The sequence below is a fragment of the Alosa pseudoharengus genome, unplaced genomic scaffold, assembly GCF_046254945.1.
Source record: "Alosa pseudoharengus isolate Yale_2024_CS ecotype anadromous, Long Island Sound unplaced genomic scaffold, YU_APseudo_1.1 YU_APseudo_1.1_scf_33, whole genome shotgun sequence".
Lineage (NCBI taxonomy): Eukaryota > Metazoa > Chordata > Actinopteri > Clupeiformes > Clupeidae > Alosa > Alosa pseudoharengus.
The window spans coordinates 893,154-911,723 of NW_027468734.1; the positions used below are offsets into that span (position 1 = coordinate 893,154).

At 40.9% G+C, this 18,570-nt stretch overlaps 1 protein-coding gene across 1 annotated transcript in view; it reads left to right on the forward strand.

Annotated features, from left to right (window-relative positions):
• Positions 1–16,860, forward strand: part of LOC143101363 (actin-like protein 6B) — a 38,989-nt gene extending 22,129 nt beyond the window's left edge. The window contains exons 10-11 of the mRNA XM_076264657.1: positions 15,405–15,519; positions 16,852–16,860. Coding sequence (XP_076120772.1) covers positions 15,405–15,519; positions 16,852–16,860 — 124 coding nt within the window. The remainder of the gene's footprint in view (positions 1–15,404; positions 15,520–16,851) is intronic.
• The last annotated feature ends 1,710 nt before the right edge of the window (positions 16,861–18,570 follow it).

Here is an 18,570-nt window from a genome sequence, read left to right on the forward strand (position 1 = left end):
ATGCATTAGCCACGCCCAACAGGAAGTGAGGTATTTGGGATTTTGTGCGGACTAAAATGTGATGAATTATGATGCCAAAAGAGGTGCTTCCCATCGGTGAAAACGCATGAAATTTGGCACACACGTCAAGAGGTACCGTGAATACATAGGGGAAAAGCCTTGGCACCGGGCGTTAGCCAGGAACTCCATAGCGCCCCCTTATGTCACTGTGACTTGTGGTTGGCATATAGTTTTAGATACACACACCAAATTTGGTGGGTGTATGTAAATCCCAAAAACAAACAACTTTTGTATTAACATGCCATTAGCCACGCCCACAGGAAGTGAGGTAATTGAGATTTTGTGCGTTGTGGACATGATCAATTTTAACGTACTCCTCCTAGACGGTTGATCCGATTCATGTCAAAGTTGGTATACATGACGCCGAGATGTTCCTGATTAAAAATTGTGAAGCTTTTTTTTGATATGTTGTAATTTGACGAAATGGCGAAATTATTAATTTTAATACCCTTCCACATAAACAATAAATGTGTCATGATTCACCATGCATGGCTTGAAATGTTTTAAATTTCACAGGTCATTGAAGACCATGTTAAGGATAATATTCACATGCCCATAATGCATGTTTGGCATAGCGCCACCAACTGGCAACAGAAAGAATGACAATTATACTGATGCCATATGATCAATTTGAACATACTCCTCCTAGACGGTTTGTCAGATTCATTTGAAATTTGGCAAATATTATGCCAAGATGTCGCTGATGTTAAATTGTGAAGGGATTTTTGATAACTTATATATTTGATATGATTTTAATATCTCACCACATAAACAGGAAATGTGTCATAAATCACAGTGCATTGAATGAATGGTCTGAAACTTCTCGGGTTAATAGATATCATGATTATGATGTTATCCAGACACCCAATGGGCATGCCTGACATAGCGCCACCACCTGGCCAAGCAGGAAATGTGCCAGAAATGGACAATGCCTTAAGTGATTGATCTGAAACTTTATAAAATATCAGACATCATTATTGTGATGATATTCACATTCGTAATTCACAGGCCTAGCATAGCGCCACCATCTGGCCAAGCAGGAAATGTGCCAGAAATGCTCTATGCTTTGAATAAATGGTCTGAAACTTCTCAGGTTAATAGATATTATGATTATGATGATATCCAGACACCCAATGGGCCTGCCTGGCATAGCGCCACCACCTGGTCAAGCAGGAAATGTGCCAGAAATGGACAATGCCTTAAGTGATTGATCTGAGCGTTTACAAAAAATTTGAATATCATTACTGTGATGATATTCACATGTGTAATTTCCATGCCTAACATAGCGCCACCATCTGGCCAACCAAAAAGTGTATCAGAAATGTTCTTTGCTTAAAATGAATGGTCTGAAATTTCTCAGGTTAATATATATTATGATTATGATGCAAGGCAGGCCCACCCAATGGGCCTGCCTTGCATTGCGCCCCCACCTGACCAAGCAAGTACATGTGGCAGAAAATAAAATACAAAAACAAATAGCAGACGCATCAAATATGTACATTTCACAAACGCACCACGTCGGTGCTTTGTTGGATTCCGACATGTCACGGGTTGCGGCCCGCAGGTGCTCGGGCCCGCCATTGCCGCTTGCGGCTATATTTAGGGCCCGAGCACCGAAGGGCGCAAGGCCCTATTGTTTTTGTAAGGATTATTATTAGGGCCCGAGCACCGAAGGGCGCAAGGCCCTATTGTTTTTGTAAGGATTATTATTATTATTATTATTCATTATTCTACTTTTTTGCTTTCCTGTTTTTCAAGTGGTTAACATTGTCGAAAACTCTTGAAATGTGGCACACACGTCAAGTGTCTCACATCGCAGTTATGTACAAGAGTTTGACTCCGGGCGTGGCCCAGGGTCTCGCTAGCGCCCCCTTAGGTGACTGATCTCGTGGTTGGCATATATTTTGAGGTGGTTAACATAAACGAAAAGTCTTGAAATTTGAGACACACATCAGGTGTCACACAAAGCAGCTAGGTACAAAAGCTTGGCCCCGGGCATGGCCCAGGGACTCGCTAGCGCCCCCTTACGCCTCCTTAGGTGACTGATCCCGTGGTTGGCATATAATTTCAGCTACACACACCAAATTTGGTAGGTGTCTGTATCTCTCCAAGATGAACAACTTTCCTATGTACAATGCATTAGCCACGCCCAACAGGAAGTGAGATATTTGGGATTTTGTGCAGACTAATGTGATGAAATATGTGCTGAATTGTGATCCCAAAAGAGGTGCTTCCCATGGGTGAAAACGCATGAAATTTGGCACACACATCAAGTGATACAGTGAATAGACATGGATAAAAGCTTGGCACCGGGCGTTGGCCAGGAACTCCATAGCGCCCCCTTATGTCACTGTGACTTGTGGTTGGCATATAGTTTTAGATACACACACCAAATTTTGTGGGTGTATGTAACTCCCAAAACCAAACAACTTTTGTATTACCATGTCATTAGCCACGCCCACAGGAAGTGAGGTATTTGAGAATTTGTGCATTGTGGACATGATCAATTTTAATGTACTCCTCCTAGACGGTTGATCCGATTCATGTCAAAGTTGGTATACATGACGCCGAGATGTTCCTGATTATAAATTGTGAAGCCTTTTTTTGATATGTTGTAATTTGACGAAATGGCGAAATTATTAATTTTAATACCCTTCCACATAAACAATAAATGTGTCATAATTCACCATGCATGGCTTGAAATGTTTTAAATTTCACAGGTCATTGAAGACCATGTTAATGATAATATTCATATGCCCATAATGCATGTTTGGCATAGCGCCACCAACTGGCAACAGAAAGAATGACAATTATACTGATGTCACATGATCAATTTGAACATACTCCTCCTAGACGGTTTGTCAGATTCATTTGAAATTTGGCAAACATTATGCCAAGATGTCGCTGATGTTAAATTGTGAATGGATTTTTGAATGTTGTAATATATTTGATATGATTTTAATATCTCACCACATAAACAGGAAATGTGTCATAAATCACAGTGCATTGAATGAATGGTCTGAAACTTCTCAGGTTAATAGATATCATGATTATGATGATATCCAGACACCCAATGGGCCTGCCTGGCATAGGGCCACCACCTGGCCAAGCAGGAAATGTGCCAGAAATGGACAATGCCTTAAGTGATTGATCTGAAACTTTATAAAATATTGGATATCATTATTGTGATGATATTCACATGCGTAATTCACAGGCCTAGCATAGCGCCACCTTCTGGCCAAGCAGGAAATGTGCCATAAATGCTCTATGCTTTGAATAAATGGTCTGAAACTTTTCAGGTTAATAGATATTATGATTATGATGATATCCAGACACCCAATGGGCCTGCCTGGCATAGCGCCACCACCTGGTCAAGCAGTAAATGTACCAGATATTGGTAATGCCTATATTGGTTGATCTGAAACTTTGCAAAATATTGGATATCATTCTTGTGATGATATTTACATGTGTAATTCAAATGCCTAATATAGCGCCACCATCTGGCCAAAAAGTGTATCAGAAATGTTCTTTGCTTAAAATGAATGGTCTGAAATTTCTCAGGTTAATATATATTATGCTGATGATGACACCCAATGGGCCTGCCTTGCATTTTGCCCCCACCTGGCCAAGCAAGTAAATGTGACAGAAAATAAAATACAAAAACATATAGAACACGCATCAAATATGTAAATTTCACAAACGCAACACGTCGGTGCTTTGTTGGATTCCGACATGTCACGGGTTGCGGCCCGCAGGTGCTCGGGCCTGCCATTGCCGCTTGCGGCTATATTTAGGGCCCGAGCACCGAAGGGCGCAAGGCCCTATTGTTTTTGTAAGGATTATTATTATTATTATTATTCATTATTCTACTTTTTTGCTTTCCTGTTTTTGAAGTGGTTAACATGGTCGAAAACTCTTGAAATGTGGCACACACGTCAAGTGTCACGCATCGCAGTTATGTAGAAGAGTTTGACTCCGGGCGTGGCCCAGGGTCTCGCTAGCGCCCCCTTAGGTGACTGATCCCGTGGTTGGCATATATTTTGAGGTGGTTAACATAAATGAAAAGTCTTGAAATTTGACACACACATCAGGTGTCACACAAAGCAGCTAGTTACAAAAGCTTGGCCCCTGGCATGGCCCAGGGACTCGCTAGCGCCCCCTTACGCCTCCTTAGGTGACTGATCCCGTGGTTGGCATATAATTTCAGCTACACACACCAAATTTGGTAGGTGTCTGTATCTCTCCAAGATGAACAACTTTCCTATGTACAATGCATTAGCCACGCCCAACAGGAAGTGAGATATTTGGGATTTTGTGCAGACTAATGTGATGAAATATGTGCTGAATTGTGATCCCAAAAGAGGTGCTTCCCATGGGTGAAAACGTATGCAATTTGGCACACACATCAAGTGGTACAGTGAATAGACAGGGATAAAAGCTTGGCACCGGGTATGGCCCAGAGACTCGCTAGCGCCCCCTTATGTCACTGTGACTTGTGGTTGGCATATAGTTTTAGATACACACACCAAATTTGGGGGGTGTATGTAACTCCCAAAAACAAACAACTTTTGTATTAACATGCCATTAGCCACGCCCACAGGAAGTGAGGTATTTGAGAATTTGTGCATTGTGGACATGATCAATTTTAATGTACTCCTCCTAGACGGTTGATCCGATTCATGTCAAAGTTGGTATACATGACGCCGAGATGTTCCTGATTCTAAATTGTGAAGCCTTTTTTTGATATGTTGTAATTTGACAAAATGGCAAAATTGTTAATTTTAATACCGTTCCACACAAACAATAAATGTGTCATAATTCACCATGCATGGCTTGAAATGTTTTACATTTCACAGGTCTTTGAATACCATGGGAGTGATGATATTCACATGCCCTTAATGCATATTTGGCATAGCGCCACCACCTGGCAACAGAAAGAATGGCAATTACAGTGATGTAACATGATCAATTTTAACATACTCCTCCTAGACGGTTTGTCAGATTCATGTGAAATTCGGCAAACATTATGCCAAGATGTCGCTGATGTTAAATTGTGAAGGGATTTTTTATATGTTGTAATATGTCATGATTTTAATATCACACCATATAAACAGGAAATGTGTCATAAAGTCACAGTGCATTGAATGAATGGTCTGAAACTTCTCAGGTTAATAGATATTATGATTATGATGATATTCAGACACCCAATGGGCCTGCCTGGCATAGCGCCACCACCTGGCCAAGTAGGAAATGTGCCAGAAATGGACAATGCCTTAAGTGATTGATCTGAAACTTTATAAAATATTGGATATCATTATTGTGATGATATTCACACATACTGTATAATTCACATGCCTAGCATAGCGCCACCATCTGGTCTAACAGGAAATATGCCAGAAATGCTCTATGCTTTGAATGAATGATCTGAAACTTCTCAGGTTAATAGAAATTATAATTATGATGATATCCAGAGACCCTATGGGCCTGCCTGGCATAGCGCCACCACCTGGCCAAGCAGGAAAATGTGCCAGAAATTGGTAATACCTATATTGGTTTATCTGAAACTTTGCAAAATATTGGATATCATTATTGTGATGATATTCACGTGTAATTCAAATGCCTAATATAGCGCCACCATCTGGCCAAAAAGTGTATCAGAAATGTTCTTTGCTTAAAATGAATAATCTGAAATTTCTCAGGTTAATTTAAATTATGATTATGATGACACACAATGGGCCTGCCTTGCATTGCGCCCCCACCTGGCCAAGCAAGTAAATGTGCCAGAAAATAACATGCAAAAACAAATAGCACACACATCAAATATGTACATTTTACAAATGCACCACGTCGGTGCTTTGTTGGAATCTGAAATGTCACGGGTTGCGGCCCACAGGTGCTCGGGCCCGCCATTGCCGCTTGCGGCTATATTTGAGTATTATTATTGTTATTCTACTTTTTTGCTTTCCTGTTTTTTAGGGTGGTTAACATGGTCGAAAACTCTTGGAATTTGGCACACACGTCAGGTGTCACGCAACGCAGTTAGGTACAAGAGCGTGACCCCGGGCGTGGCCCAGGGACTCGCTAGCGCCCCCTTAGGTGACTGATCCCGTGGTTGCCAAATATTTTGAGGTGGTTAACGTAATCGAAAAGTCTTGAAATTTGGCACACACATCAGGTGTCACACAAAGCAGCTAGGTAAAAAAGCTTGGCCCCGGGCATGGCCCAGAGACTCGCTAGCGCCCCCTTACGCCCCCTTAGATGACTGATCCCGTGGTGGGCATATACTTTCAGCTACACACACCAAATTTGGTAGGTGTTTGTATCTCCCCAAGATGAACAACTTTCGAATGTACAATGCATTAGCCACGCCCAACAGGACGTGAGGTATTTGGGATTTTGTGCAGACTAATATGTGATGAAATATGTGATTTATCATGATGCCAAAGGAGGTGCTTCCCATGGGTGAAAACGCATGAAATTTGGCACCCTCATCAAGTGGTACAGTGAATAGACAGGGATAAAAGCTTGGCACCGGGTGTTGCCCAGGAACTCCATAGCGCCCCCTTACGTCACAGTGACTTGTGGTTGGCATATAGTTTTAGATACACACACCAAATTTGGTGGGTGTATGTAACTCCCAAAAACAAACAACTTTTGTATTAACATGCCATTAGCCACGCCCACAGGAAGTGAGGTAATTGAGAATTTGTGCATTGTGGACATGATCAATTTTAACGTACTCCTCCTAGACGGTTGATCCGATTCATGTCAAAGTTGGTATACATGACGCCGAGATGTTCCTGATTCTAAATTGTGAAGCCTTTTTTTGATATGTTGTAATTTGACAAAATGGCAAAACTATGAATTTTAATACCCTTCCACGTAAACAATAAATGTGTCTTAATTCACCATCCATGGCTTGAAATGTTTTAAATTTCACAGGTCTTTGAATACCATGGGAGTGATGATATTCACATGCCCATAATGCATATTTTGCATAGCGCCACCACCTGGCAACAAAAATAATGGCAATTACACTGATTTCACATGGTCAATTTTAACATACTCTTTCTAGACGGTTTGTCAGATTCATTTGAAATTAGGCAAACATTATGCCAAGATGTCGCTGATGTTAAATTGTGAAGGGATTTTTGAATGTTGTAATTTATTTGATATGATTTTAATATCTCACCACATAAACAGGAAATGTGTCATAAATAACAGTGCATTGAATGAATGGTCTGAAACTTCTCAGATTAATAGATATCATGATTATGATGATATCCAGACACCCAATGGGCCTGCCTGGCATAGCGCCACCACCTGGCCAAGCAGGAAATGTGCCAGAAATGGAAAATGCCTTAAGTGATTGATCTGAAACTTTATAAAATATTGGATATCATTATTGTGATGATATTCACATGCGTAATTCAAAGGCCTAGCATAGCGCCACCATCTGGCCAAGCAGGAAATGTGCCAGAAATGCTCTATGCTTTGAATAAATGGTCTGAAACTTCTCAGGTTAATAGATATTATGATTATAATGATATCCAGACACCCAATGGGCCTGCCTGACATAGCGCCACCACCTGGTCAAGCAGGAAATGTGCCAGAAATGGAAAATGCCTTAAGTGATTGATCTGAAACTTTATAAAATATTGGATATCATTATTGTGATGATATTCACATGCGTAATTCACAGTCCTAGCATAGCGCCACCTTCTGGCCAAGCAGGAAATGTGCCAGAAATGCTCTATGCTTTGAACAAATTGTCTGAAACTTCTCAGGTTAATAGATATTATGATAATGATGATATCCAGACACCCAATGGGCCTGCCTTTCATAGCGCCATCACCTGATCAAGCAGGAAATGTGCCAGAAATGGACAATGCCTTAAGTGATTGATCTGAAAGTTTACAAACATTTTGGATATCATTATTGTGATGATATTCACATGTGTAATTTCAATGCCTAACATAGCACCACCATCTGGCCAACCAAAAAGTGTATCAGAAATGTTCTTTGCTTAAAATGAGTGGTCTGAAATTTCTCAGGTTAATATATATTATGATTATGATGACACCCAATGGGCCTGCCTTGCATTACGCCCCCACCTGGCCAAGCGAGTAAATGTGGCAGAAAATAAAATACAAAAGCAAATAGCACACGCATCAAATATGTATATTTCACAAACGGACCACGTTGGTGCTTTGTTGGATTCCGACATGTCACGGGTTGCGGCCCGCAGGTGTTCGGGCCCGCCATTGCCGCTTGCGGCTATATTTAGGGCCCGAGCACCGAAGGGCGCAAGGCCCTATTGTTTTTGTAAGGATTATTATTAGGGCCCGAGCACCGAAGGGCGCAAGGCCCTATTGTTTTTGTAAGGATTATTATTATTATTATTATTCATTATTCTACTTTTTTGCTTTCCTGTTTTTCAAGTGGTTAACATTGTCGAAAACTCTTGAAATGTGGCACACACGTCAAGTGTCTCACATCGCAGTTATGTACAAGAGTTTGACTCCGGGCGTGGCCCAGGGTCTCGCTAGCGCCCCCTTAGGTGACTGATCGATCTCGTGGTTGGCATATATTTTGAGGTGGTTAACATAAACGAAAAGTCTTGAAATTTGAGACACACATCAGGTGTCACACAAAGCAGCTAGGTACAAAAGCTTGGCCCCGGGCATGGCCCAGGGACTCGCTAGCGCCCCCTTACGCCTCCTTAGGTGACTGATCCCGTGGTTGGCATATAATTTCAGCTACACACACCAAATTTGGTAGGTGTCTGTATCTCTCCAAGATGAACAACTTTCCTATGTACAATGCATTAGCCACGCCCAACAGGAAGTGAGATATTTGGGATTTTGTGCAGACTAATGTGATGAAATATGTGCTGAATTGTGATCCCAAAAGAGGTGCTTCCCATGGGTGAAAACGCATGAAATTTGGCACACACATCAAGTGATACAGTGAATAGACATGGATAAAAGCTTGGCACCGGGCGTTGGCCAGGAACTCCATAGCGCCCCCTTATGTCACTGTGACTTGTGGTTGGCATATAGTTTTAGATACACACACCAAATTTTGTGGGTGTATGTAACTCCCAAAACCAAACAACTTTTGTATTACCATGTCATTAGCCACGCCCACAGGAAGTGAGGTATTTGAGAATTTGTGCATTGTGGACATGATCAATTTTAATGTACTCCTCCTAGACGGTTGATCCGATTCATGTCAAAGTTGGTATACATGACGCCGAGATGTTCCTGATTATAAATTGTGAAGCCTTTTTTTGATATGTTGTAATTTGACGAAATGGCGAAATTATTAATTTTAATACCCTTCCACATAAACAATAAATGTGTCATAATTCACCATGCATGGCTTGAAATGTTTTAAATTTCACAGGTCATTGAAGACCATGTTAATGATAATATTCATATGCCCATAATGCATGTTTGGCATAGCGCCACCAACTGGCAACAGAAAGAATGACAATTATACTGATGTCACATGATCAATTTGAACATACTCCTCCTAGACGGTTTGTCAGATTCATTTGAAATTTGGCAAACATTATGCCAAGATGTCGCTGATGTTAAATTGTGAATGGATTTTTGAATGTTGTAATATATTTGATATGATTTTAATATCTCACCACATAAACAGGAAATGTGTCATAAATCACAGTGCATTGAATGAATGGTCTGAAACTTCTCAGGTTAATAGATATCATGATTATGATGATATCCAGACACCCAATGGGCCTGCCTGGCATAGGGCCACCACCTGGCCAAGCAGGAAATGTGCCAGAAATGGACAATGCCTTAAGTGATTGATCTGAAACTTTATAAAATATTGGATATCATTATTGTGATGATATTCACATGCGTAATTCACAGGCCTAGCATAGCGCCACCTTCTGGCCAAGCAGGAAATGTGCCATAAATGCTCTATGCTTTGAATAAATGGTCTGAAACTTTTCAGGTTAATAGATATTATGATTATGATGATATCCAGACACCCAATGGGCCTGCCTGGCATAGCGCCACCACCTGGTCAAGCAGTAAATGTACCAGATATTGGTAATGCCTATATTGGTTGATCTGAAACTTTGCAAAATATTTGATATCATTCTTGTGATGATATTTACATGTGTAATTCAAATGCCTAATATAGCGCCACCATCTGGCCAAAAAGTGTATCAGAAATGTTCTTTGCTTAAAATGAATGGTCTGAAATTTCTCAGGTTAATATATATTATGCTGATGATGACACCCAATGGGCCTGCCTTGCATTTTGCCCCCACCTGGCCAAGCAAGTAAATGTGACAGAAAATAAAATACAAAAACATATAGAACACGCATCAAATATGTAAATTTCACAAACGCAACACGTCGGTGCTTTGTTGGATTCCGACATGTCACGGGTTGCGGCCCGCAGGTGCTCGGGCCTGCCATTGCCGCTTGCGGCTATATTTAGGGCCCGAGCACCGAAGGGCGCAAGGCCCTATTGTTTTTGTAAGGATTATTATTATTATTATTATTCATTATTCTACTTTTTTGCTTTCCTGTTTTTGAAGTGGTTAACATGGTCGAAAACTCTTGAAATGTGGCACACACGTCAAGTGTCACGCATCGCAGTTATGTAGAAGAGTTTGACTCCGGGCGTGGCCCAGGGTCTCGCTAGCGCCCCCTTAGGTGACTGATCCCGTGGTTGGCATATATTTTGAGGTGGTTAACATAAATGAAAAGTCTTGAAATTTGACACACACATCAGGTGTCACACAAAGCAGCTAGTTACAAAAGCTTGGCCCCTGGCATGGCCCAGGGACTCGCTAGCGCCCCCTTACGCCTCCTTAGGTGACTGATCCCGTGGTTGGCATATAATTTCAGCTACACACACCAAATTTGGTAGGTGTCTGTATCTCTCCAAGATGAACAACTTTCCTATGTACAATGCATTAGCCACGCCCAACAGGAAGTGAGATATTTGGGATTTTGTGCAGACTAATGTGATGAAATATGTGCTGAATTGTGATCCCAAAAGAGGTGCTTCCCATGGGTGAAAACGTATGCAATTTGGCACACACATCAAGTGGTACAGTGAATAGACAGGGATAAAAGCTTGGCACCGGGTATGGCCCAGAGACTCGCTAGCGCCCCCTTATGTCACTGTGACTTGTGGTTGGCATATAGTTTTAGATACACACACCAAATTTGGGGGGTGTATGTAACTCCCAAAAACAAACAACTTTTGTATTAACATGCCATTAGCCACGCCCACAGGAAGTGAGGTATTTGAGAATTTGTGCATTGTGGACATGATCAATTTTAATGTACTCCTCCTAGACGGTTGATCCGATTCATGTCAAAGTTGGTATACATGACGCCGAGATGTTCCTGATTCTAAATTGTGAAGCCTTTTTTTGATATGTTGTAATTTGACAAAATGGCAAAATTGTTAATTTTAATACCGTTCCACACAAACAATAAATGTGTCATAATTCACCATGCATGGCTTGAAATGTTTTACATTTCACAGGTCTTTGAATACCATGGGAGTGATGATATTCACATGCCCTTAATGCATATTTGGCATAGCGCCACCACCTGGCAACAGAAAGAATGGCAATTACAGTGATGTAACATGATCAATTTTAACATACTCCTCCTAGACGGTTTGTCAGATTCATGTGAAATTCGGCAAACATTATGCCAAGATGTCGCTGATGTTAAATTGTGAAGGGATTTTTTATATGTTGTAATATGTCATGATTTTAATATCACACCATATAAACAGGAAATGTGTCATAAAGTCACAGTGCATTGAATGAATGGTCTGAAACTTCTCAGGTTAATAGATATTATGATTATGATGATATTCAGACACCCAATGGGCCTGCCTGGCATAGCGCCACCACCTGGCCAAGTAGGAAATGTGCCAGAAATGGACAATGCCTTAAGTGATTGATCTGAAACTTTATAAAATATTGGATATCATTATTGTGATGATATTCACACATACTGTATAATTCACATGCCTAGCATAGCGCCACCATCTGGTCTAACAGGAAATATGCCAGAAATGCTCTATGCTTTGAATGAATGATCTGAAACTTCTCAGGTTAATAGAAATTATAATTATGATGATATCCAGAGACCCTATGGGCCTGCCTGGCATAGCGCCACCACCTGGCCAAGCAGGAAAATGTGCCAGAAATTGGTAATACCTATATTGGTTTATCTGAAACTTTGCAAAATATTGGATATCATTATTGTGATGATATTCACGTGTAATTCAAATGCCTAATATAGCGCCACCATCTGGCCAAAAAGTGTATCAGAAATGTTCTTTGCTTAAAATGAATAATCTGAAATTTCTCAGGTTAATTTAAATTATGATTATGATGACACACAATGGGCCTGCCTTGCATTGCGCCCCCACCTGGCCAAGCAAGTAAATGTGCCAGAAAATAACATGCAAAAACAAATAGCACACACATCAAATATGTACATTTTACAAATGCACCACGTCGGTGCTTTGTTGGAATCTGAAATGTCACGGGTTGCGGCCCACAGGTGCTCGGGCCCGCCATTGCCGCTTGCGGCTATATTTGAGTATTATTATTGTTATTCTACTTTTTTGCTTTCCTGTTTTTTAGGGTGGTTAACATGGTCGAAAACTCTTGGAATTTGGCACACACGTCAGGTGTCACGCAACGCAGTTAGGTACAAGAGCGTGACCCCGGGCGTGGCCCAGGGACTCGCTAGCGCCCCCTTAGGTGACTGATCCCGTGGTTGCCAAATATTTTGAGGTGGTTAACGTAATCGAAAAGTCTTGAAATTTGGCACACACATCAGGTGTCACACAAAGCAGCTAGGTAAAAAAGCTTGGCCCCGGGCATGGCCCAGAGACTCGCTAGCGCCCCCTTACGCCCCCTTAGATGACTGATCCCGTGGTGGGCATATACTTTCAGCTACACACACCAAATTTGGTAGGTGTTTGTATCTCCCCAAGATGAACAACTTTCGAATGTACAATGCATTAGCCACGCCCAACAGGACGTGAGGTATTTGGGATTTTGTGCAGACTAATATGTGATGAAATATGTGATTTATCATGATGCCAAAGGAGGTGCTTCCCATGGGTGAAAACGCATGAAATTTGGCACCCTCATCAAGTGGTACAGTGAATAGACAGGGATAAAAGCTTGGCACCGGGTGTTGCCCAGGAACTCCATAGCGCCCCCTTACGTCACAGTGACTTGTGGTTGGCATATAGTTTTAGATACACACACCAAATTTGGTGGGTGTATGTAACTCCCAAAAACAAACAACTTTTGTATTAACATGCCATTAGCCACGCCCACAGGAAGTGAGGTAATTGAGAATTTGTGCATTGTGGACATGATCAATTTTAACGTACTCCTCCTAGACGGTTGATCCGATTCATGTCAAAGTTGGTATACATGACGCCGAGATGTTCCTGATTCTAAATTGTGAAGCCTTTTTTTGATATGTTGTAATTTGACAAAATGGCAAAACTATGAATTTTAATACCCTTCCACGTAAACAATAAATGTGTCTTAATTCACCATCCATGGCTTGAAATGTTTTAAATTTCACAGGTCTTTGAATACCATGGGAGTGATGATATTCACATGCCCATAATGCATATTTTGCATAGCGCCACCACCTGGCAACAAAAATAATGGCAATTACACTGATTTCACATGGTCAATTTTAACATACTCTTTCTAGACGGTTTGTCAGATTCATTTGAAATTAGGCAAACATTATGCCAAGATGTCGCTGATGTTAAATTGTGAAGGGATTTTTGAATGTTGTAATTTATTTGATATGATTTTAATATCTCACCACATAAACAGGAAATGTGTCATAAATAACAGTGCATTGAATGAATGGTCTGAAACTTCTCAGATTAATAGATATCATGATTATGATGATATCCAGACACCCAATGGGCCTGCCTGGCATAGCGCCACCACCTGGCCAAGCAGGAAATGTGCCAGAAATGGAAAATGCCTTAAGTGATTGATCTGAAACTTTATAAAATATTGGATATCATTATTGTGATGATATTCACATGCGTAATTCAAAGGCCTAGCATAGCGCCACCATCTGGCCAAGCAGGAAATGTGCCAGAAATGCTCTATGCTTTGAATAAATGGTCTGAAACTTCTCAGGTTAATAGATATTATGATTATAATGATATCCAGACACCCAATGGGCCTGCCTGACATAGCGCCACCACCTGGTCAAGCAGGAAATGTGCCAGAAATGGAAAATGCCTTAAGTGATTGATCGATCTGAAACTTTATAAAATATTGGATATCATTATTGTGATGATATTCACATGCGTAATTCACAGTCCTAGCATAGCGCCACCTTCTGGCCAAGCAGGAAATGTGCCAGAAATGCTCTATGCTTTGAACAAATTGTCTGAAACTTCTCAGGTTAATAGATATTATGATTATGATGATATCCAGACACCCAATGGGCCTGCCTTTCATAGCGCCATCACCTGATCAAGCAGGAAATGTGCCAGAAATGGACAATGCCTTAAGTGATTGATCTGAAAGTTTACAAACATTTTGGATATCATTATTGTGATGATATTCACATGTGTAATTTCAATGCCTAACATAGCACCACCATCTGGCCAACCAAAAAGTGTATCAGAAATGTTCTTTGCTTAAAATGAGTGGTCTGAAATTTCTCAGGTTAATATATATTATGATTATGATGACACCCAATGGGCCTGCCTTGCATTACGCCCCCACCTGGCCAAGCGAGTAAATGTGGCAGAAAATAAAATACAAAAGCAAATAGCACACGCATCAAATATGTATATTTCACAAACGGACCACGTTGGTGCTTTGTTGGATTCCGACATGTCACGGGTTGCGGCCCGCAGGTGTTCGGGCCCGCCATTGCCGCTTGCGGCTATATTTTATCTTAGTTCACTGCACTCAAGTCCATGTTGAAGGGGTGTTTACATTTGACTTCACAAATACAGTTTTTGCAGTTTGCTATCTTCAAATCATGATCAAAATTTCAATTCGAGCTGTGTGATCCTAGGTAGCTATGAAACACCATTCTTAGAAACACACCATATCACACACAGACATATACACAGTTTTTTACAACTTAATTTTGACTTCATGGGATAGAGGGTGTGTTCTGACCAGCAGTGTAAAAGGCATTTCTTGAAATCCATGTGTTTCCCATACCAACAGACTAGTGCACTGGCATTCTAAGGTTTTTTGTGTGTGTGTGTGCATTTTTGTGTTTGTGCGTCGCTCTCACGGGCGTGGTTAGGGTGGCGGCTCAGATGCCAACTCTACACTATGAGATGCCAAACGGTTTCACCACAGATTATGGAGCTGAGCGCCTACGTATCCCAGAAGGCCTCTTTGACCCATCTAACGTCAAGGTAAAAAGGCTCATATCAACATAACACCTCGGTAGACTGTAAAGAATAGGGCAACATCCCACTTTACTCTAGAGCAGGGATTCCCAAACTGTGGTACGCGTAGCTGCCACTAGGGGGTACGCGAGATGAAAAGGGCAATGGCGGAAAGGAGTTAAAAATGATTAATTAATTAATACTCTAATTAATTCATAAATAATACATAATTTCGAATCGGGCTATAATGATATGGAAACGTGAAATTAAAGGAAATCATTTGTAATCTCTATAATAGGGTATGTTTTCATAAAGAAATAAGCTACCCACAATAGGCTACACGTGATTTCCTGCGGGCAGCCAGAATATCTGACGCGTTAGTTTCGTTGTATAGGCTAGAGGTGTAACGGTTCATGTATTCGTATTGAACCGAAACGGTACGGGCGTCACGGTTCGGTGCATGAATTTACACGGAGAATACACGGTATAAAAATACATAAAACTCGTGTGCGGATTAATTAATGTCATGCGCAATTACTGTTAAGTAGCGAGAGTTACGGGAGTTCTTTAGCGACACCGAACGCTAATCTGTAGCCTCGCCTTAGCTCTGAAGCTCTGATTGGCGCCTATGTTCTTTTTTTGTCAGGTCGTCGGTCAAGTCCATAGACTGTATATATAGAACTGGACAGTGTGCCGTCTGTTAAGAGTGATGCGAGCGTTAGTCCAGAGCCCCCTGGTGGCTGGCTGCAGTACAATGTGTAACTCCGCCCACCCCCATGTATTTCAATGGCCAAGTAGCCAACTTTCCGTGTCACTTTTCTCACCTAAAACTATTTTTGTATCAACAACTTTTTATTCGAAAAAATAGTTTTCAAGATGCTTCAATACACACAATTTTTCTTTTCTCGCTGAAATTATTTTTTTTAATGTTATATTAACAAATCTAAAAAGGGCGTGTTTACACCTATGATTGACAGCTGGCTGGCTGCAGACACAACGCTTTGTCCATTATGTTTTACCAGAGACGGTTGATAAAGCGAGACGATTCATAAGAGGGTAAATTCTGGCACGTTGTGACATGGGGTTCGAAGCTGTCAAGCCCATTTAGGAGTCTAGCGGGAGGTCCAGTGTCTATGTATTCCTATGGGAGAAATTGACATTTTCTCAGAATATGACCAATCCCTTAGCCCTACATTCAGCGATGTAAGTTTTGAACCCATTTTCTACAAGCCACATGTCTCCCTAACATTCTGACATTGAAATTGTATTTTCCAACGAAACAAATAAAGACAAAAATAGCTTTGTTCGTGATCTGTCACTGTCTCCTCAAAGCTCTGGTGCACAGCCACTTGTTCTCAGAGGCTCTAGACTCAGAGATGGATGATAAACTAACCTAACATATTTTTTGCTAGAACTACCACAAAGTTGCTAAACGTATGTTATTTCAGGATTGTTTGCAACAATATAAGTTTAAGTTTAACCAAAGTCCTTAGCTGCTAGCTAGCTAGCGAACATTCCCATTCACTTTCCGTTTACTGTGCTAACGTTAGCTAGCTAGCTAGCTAGCTCGGTTAACGGGGCAAAATGAAATTATTAATTCCGTGTCCGAAAGAGTGTTTCATTGGCATCACACACAAACAATGACTGTAAAATAGTATACAAAATTATATTTATATGTTATTATTGCTTATTCAGAGAAAAGTTTATGTTTTGACACGCCTATTTAGGAGTCCGGGACTAGTGCCATTTCGTTCCATTGGTGAATCGTCTTATGATTCATCTTAGTTAACTATAGAATCTTTGGTTTTACCAGAGCCGTCTACGGAGAGCCTTGCCACTCCGTATTAAGTCCCATTGTACTGAATTTTGGATGCAGTTCCACCAGAGTTCCACTGGGGGCGATCGCCATGAGTGCAGAATGAATGGGAGTCAATGGAGCTAGACGGCTAAATTTGTCTCTTTCACCTGATTGTCGTTGACAAATCTCAGATTTGATTGTAGTTTGTATAACTTCAACATGAGTTATAGGTCAAAAGTTGAATGAACGAGTACTTATGTCCTTTTGATTCATTACAGGTTGGGTCGTTGTTGCACATAACACGCTAGCATTGTGCTAATGAATGATGTCATTGACACATTTGAAAGGCTTTTTAGAACAATTAAGTGACTTTTAAAAAAAAATACTCAACCAAGTGTATTTTCTTTGCCTCCTCTTTCGAATACAATACTCAAATTACTTGAAAAAAAATTATATCCCGAGAAAAGTGGATTTTGAGGGGTACAGCTCCATAGACCTCCATGCATTCTGCACTCGTGGACGAGCGCCCTCATGTGGAACCACAAAAGGAACTGCAACCAGTTCAGAAACCGGAAGTTTTCTGAGAGTGGCAGTGACATTCTCTGGTTTTACCGTCTGGACGAGCGCCCTCATGTGGAACCACAAAAGGAACTGCAACCAGTTCAGAAACCGGAAGTTTTCTGAGAGTGGCAGTGACATTCTCTGGTTTTACCGTCTAGGCTGCAGACACTACCACGTCATCGCTCACTTATTTTAACGACACCTGATTTCGACACATAATCTAACCTAAAGAAGTGTTGCTGTTATTATCATTAGGCTATATCTTATCACAGTCTGACTAAATACATATTGATAGTCATACATTGTGTAGTTGTTTGTAAGAGACATCGTTGTTAGTTGTGACCGATTCTTTGTGAAAAAAGATATGTGCTGTTCTTTCGTAGATGCTAAGTATATTAGCTCATAGCATGCTACATCATGCTAGCATTAGCCAGTTGATAGGTAAAGTAAAAGGGCTCTGCTTGCTATATTGATCCGAAGTGACGTTAGCCATAGTCACCATCATTTACAGTCCTACTTGTTTCAAATGGTATAACGTAACCAGTGATTGCCGCCATCATCGTTGCAACTTCATTTGAATACACTTTGTCACTGGAGAAGGCGATGTTAAGTTTCATTAAAGTTAACTCTTGCTTAGTTTTGCGAATGGCAATAAACGCCACCTAGCCTGCTAGGTCGACAACCTCGGTATGCCCATTTATGAATCAGCCCGACAAATA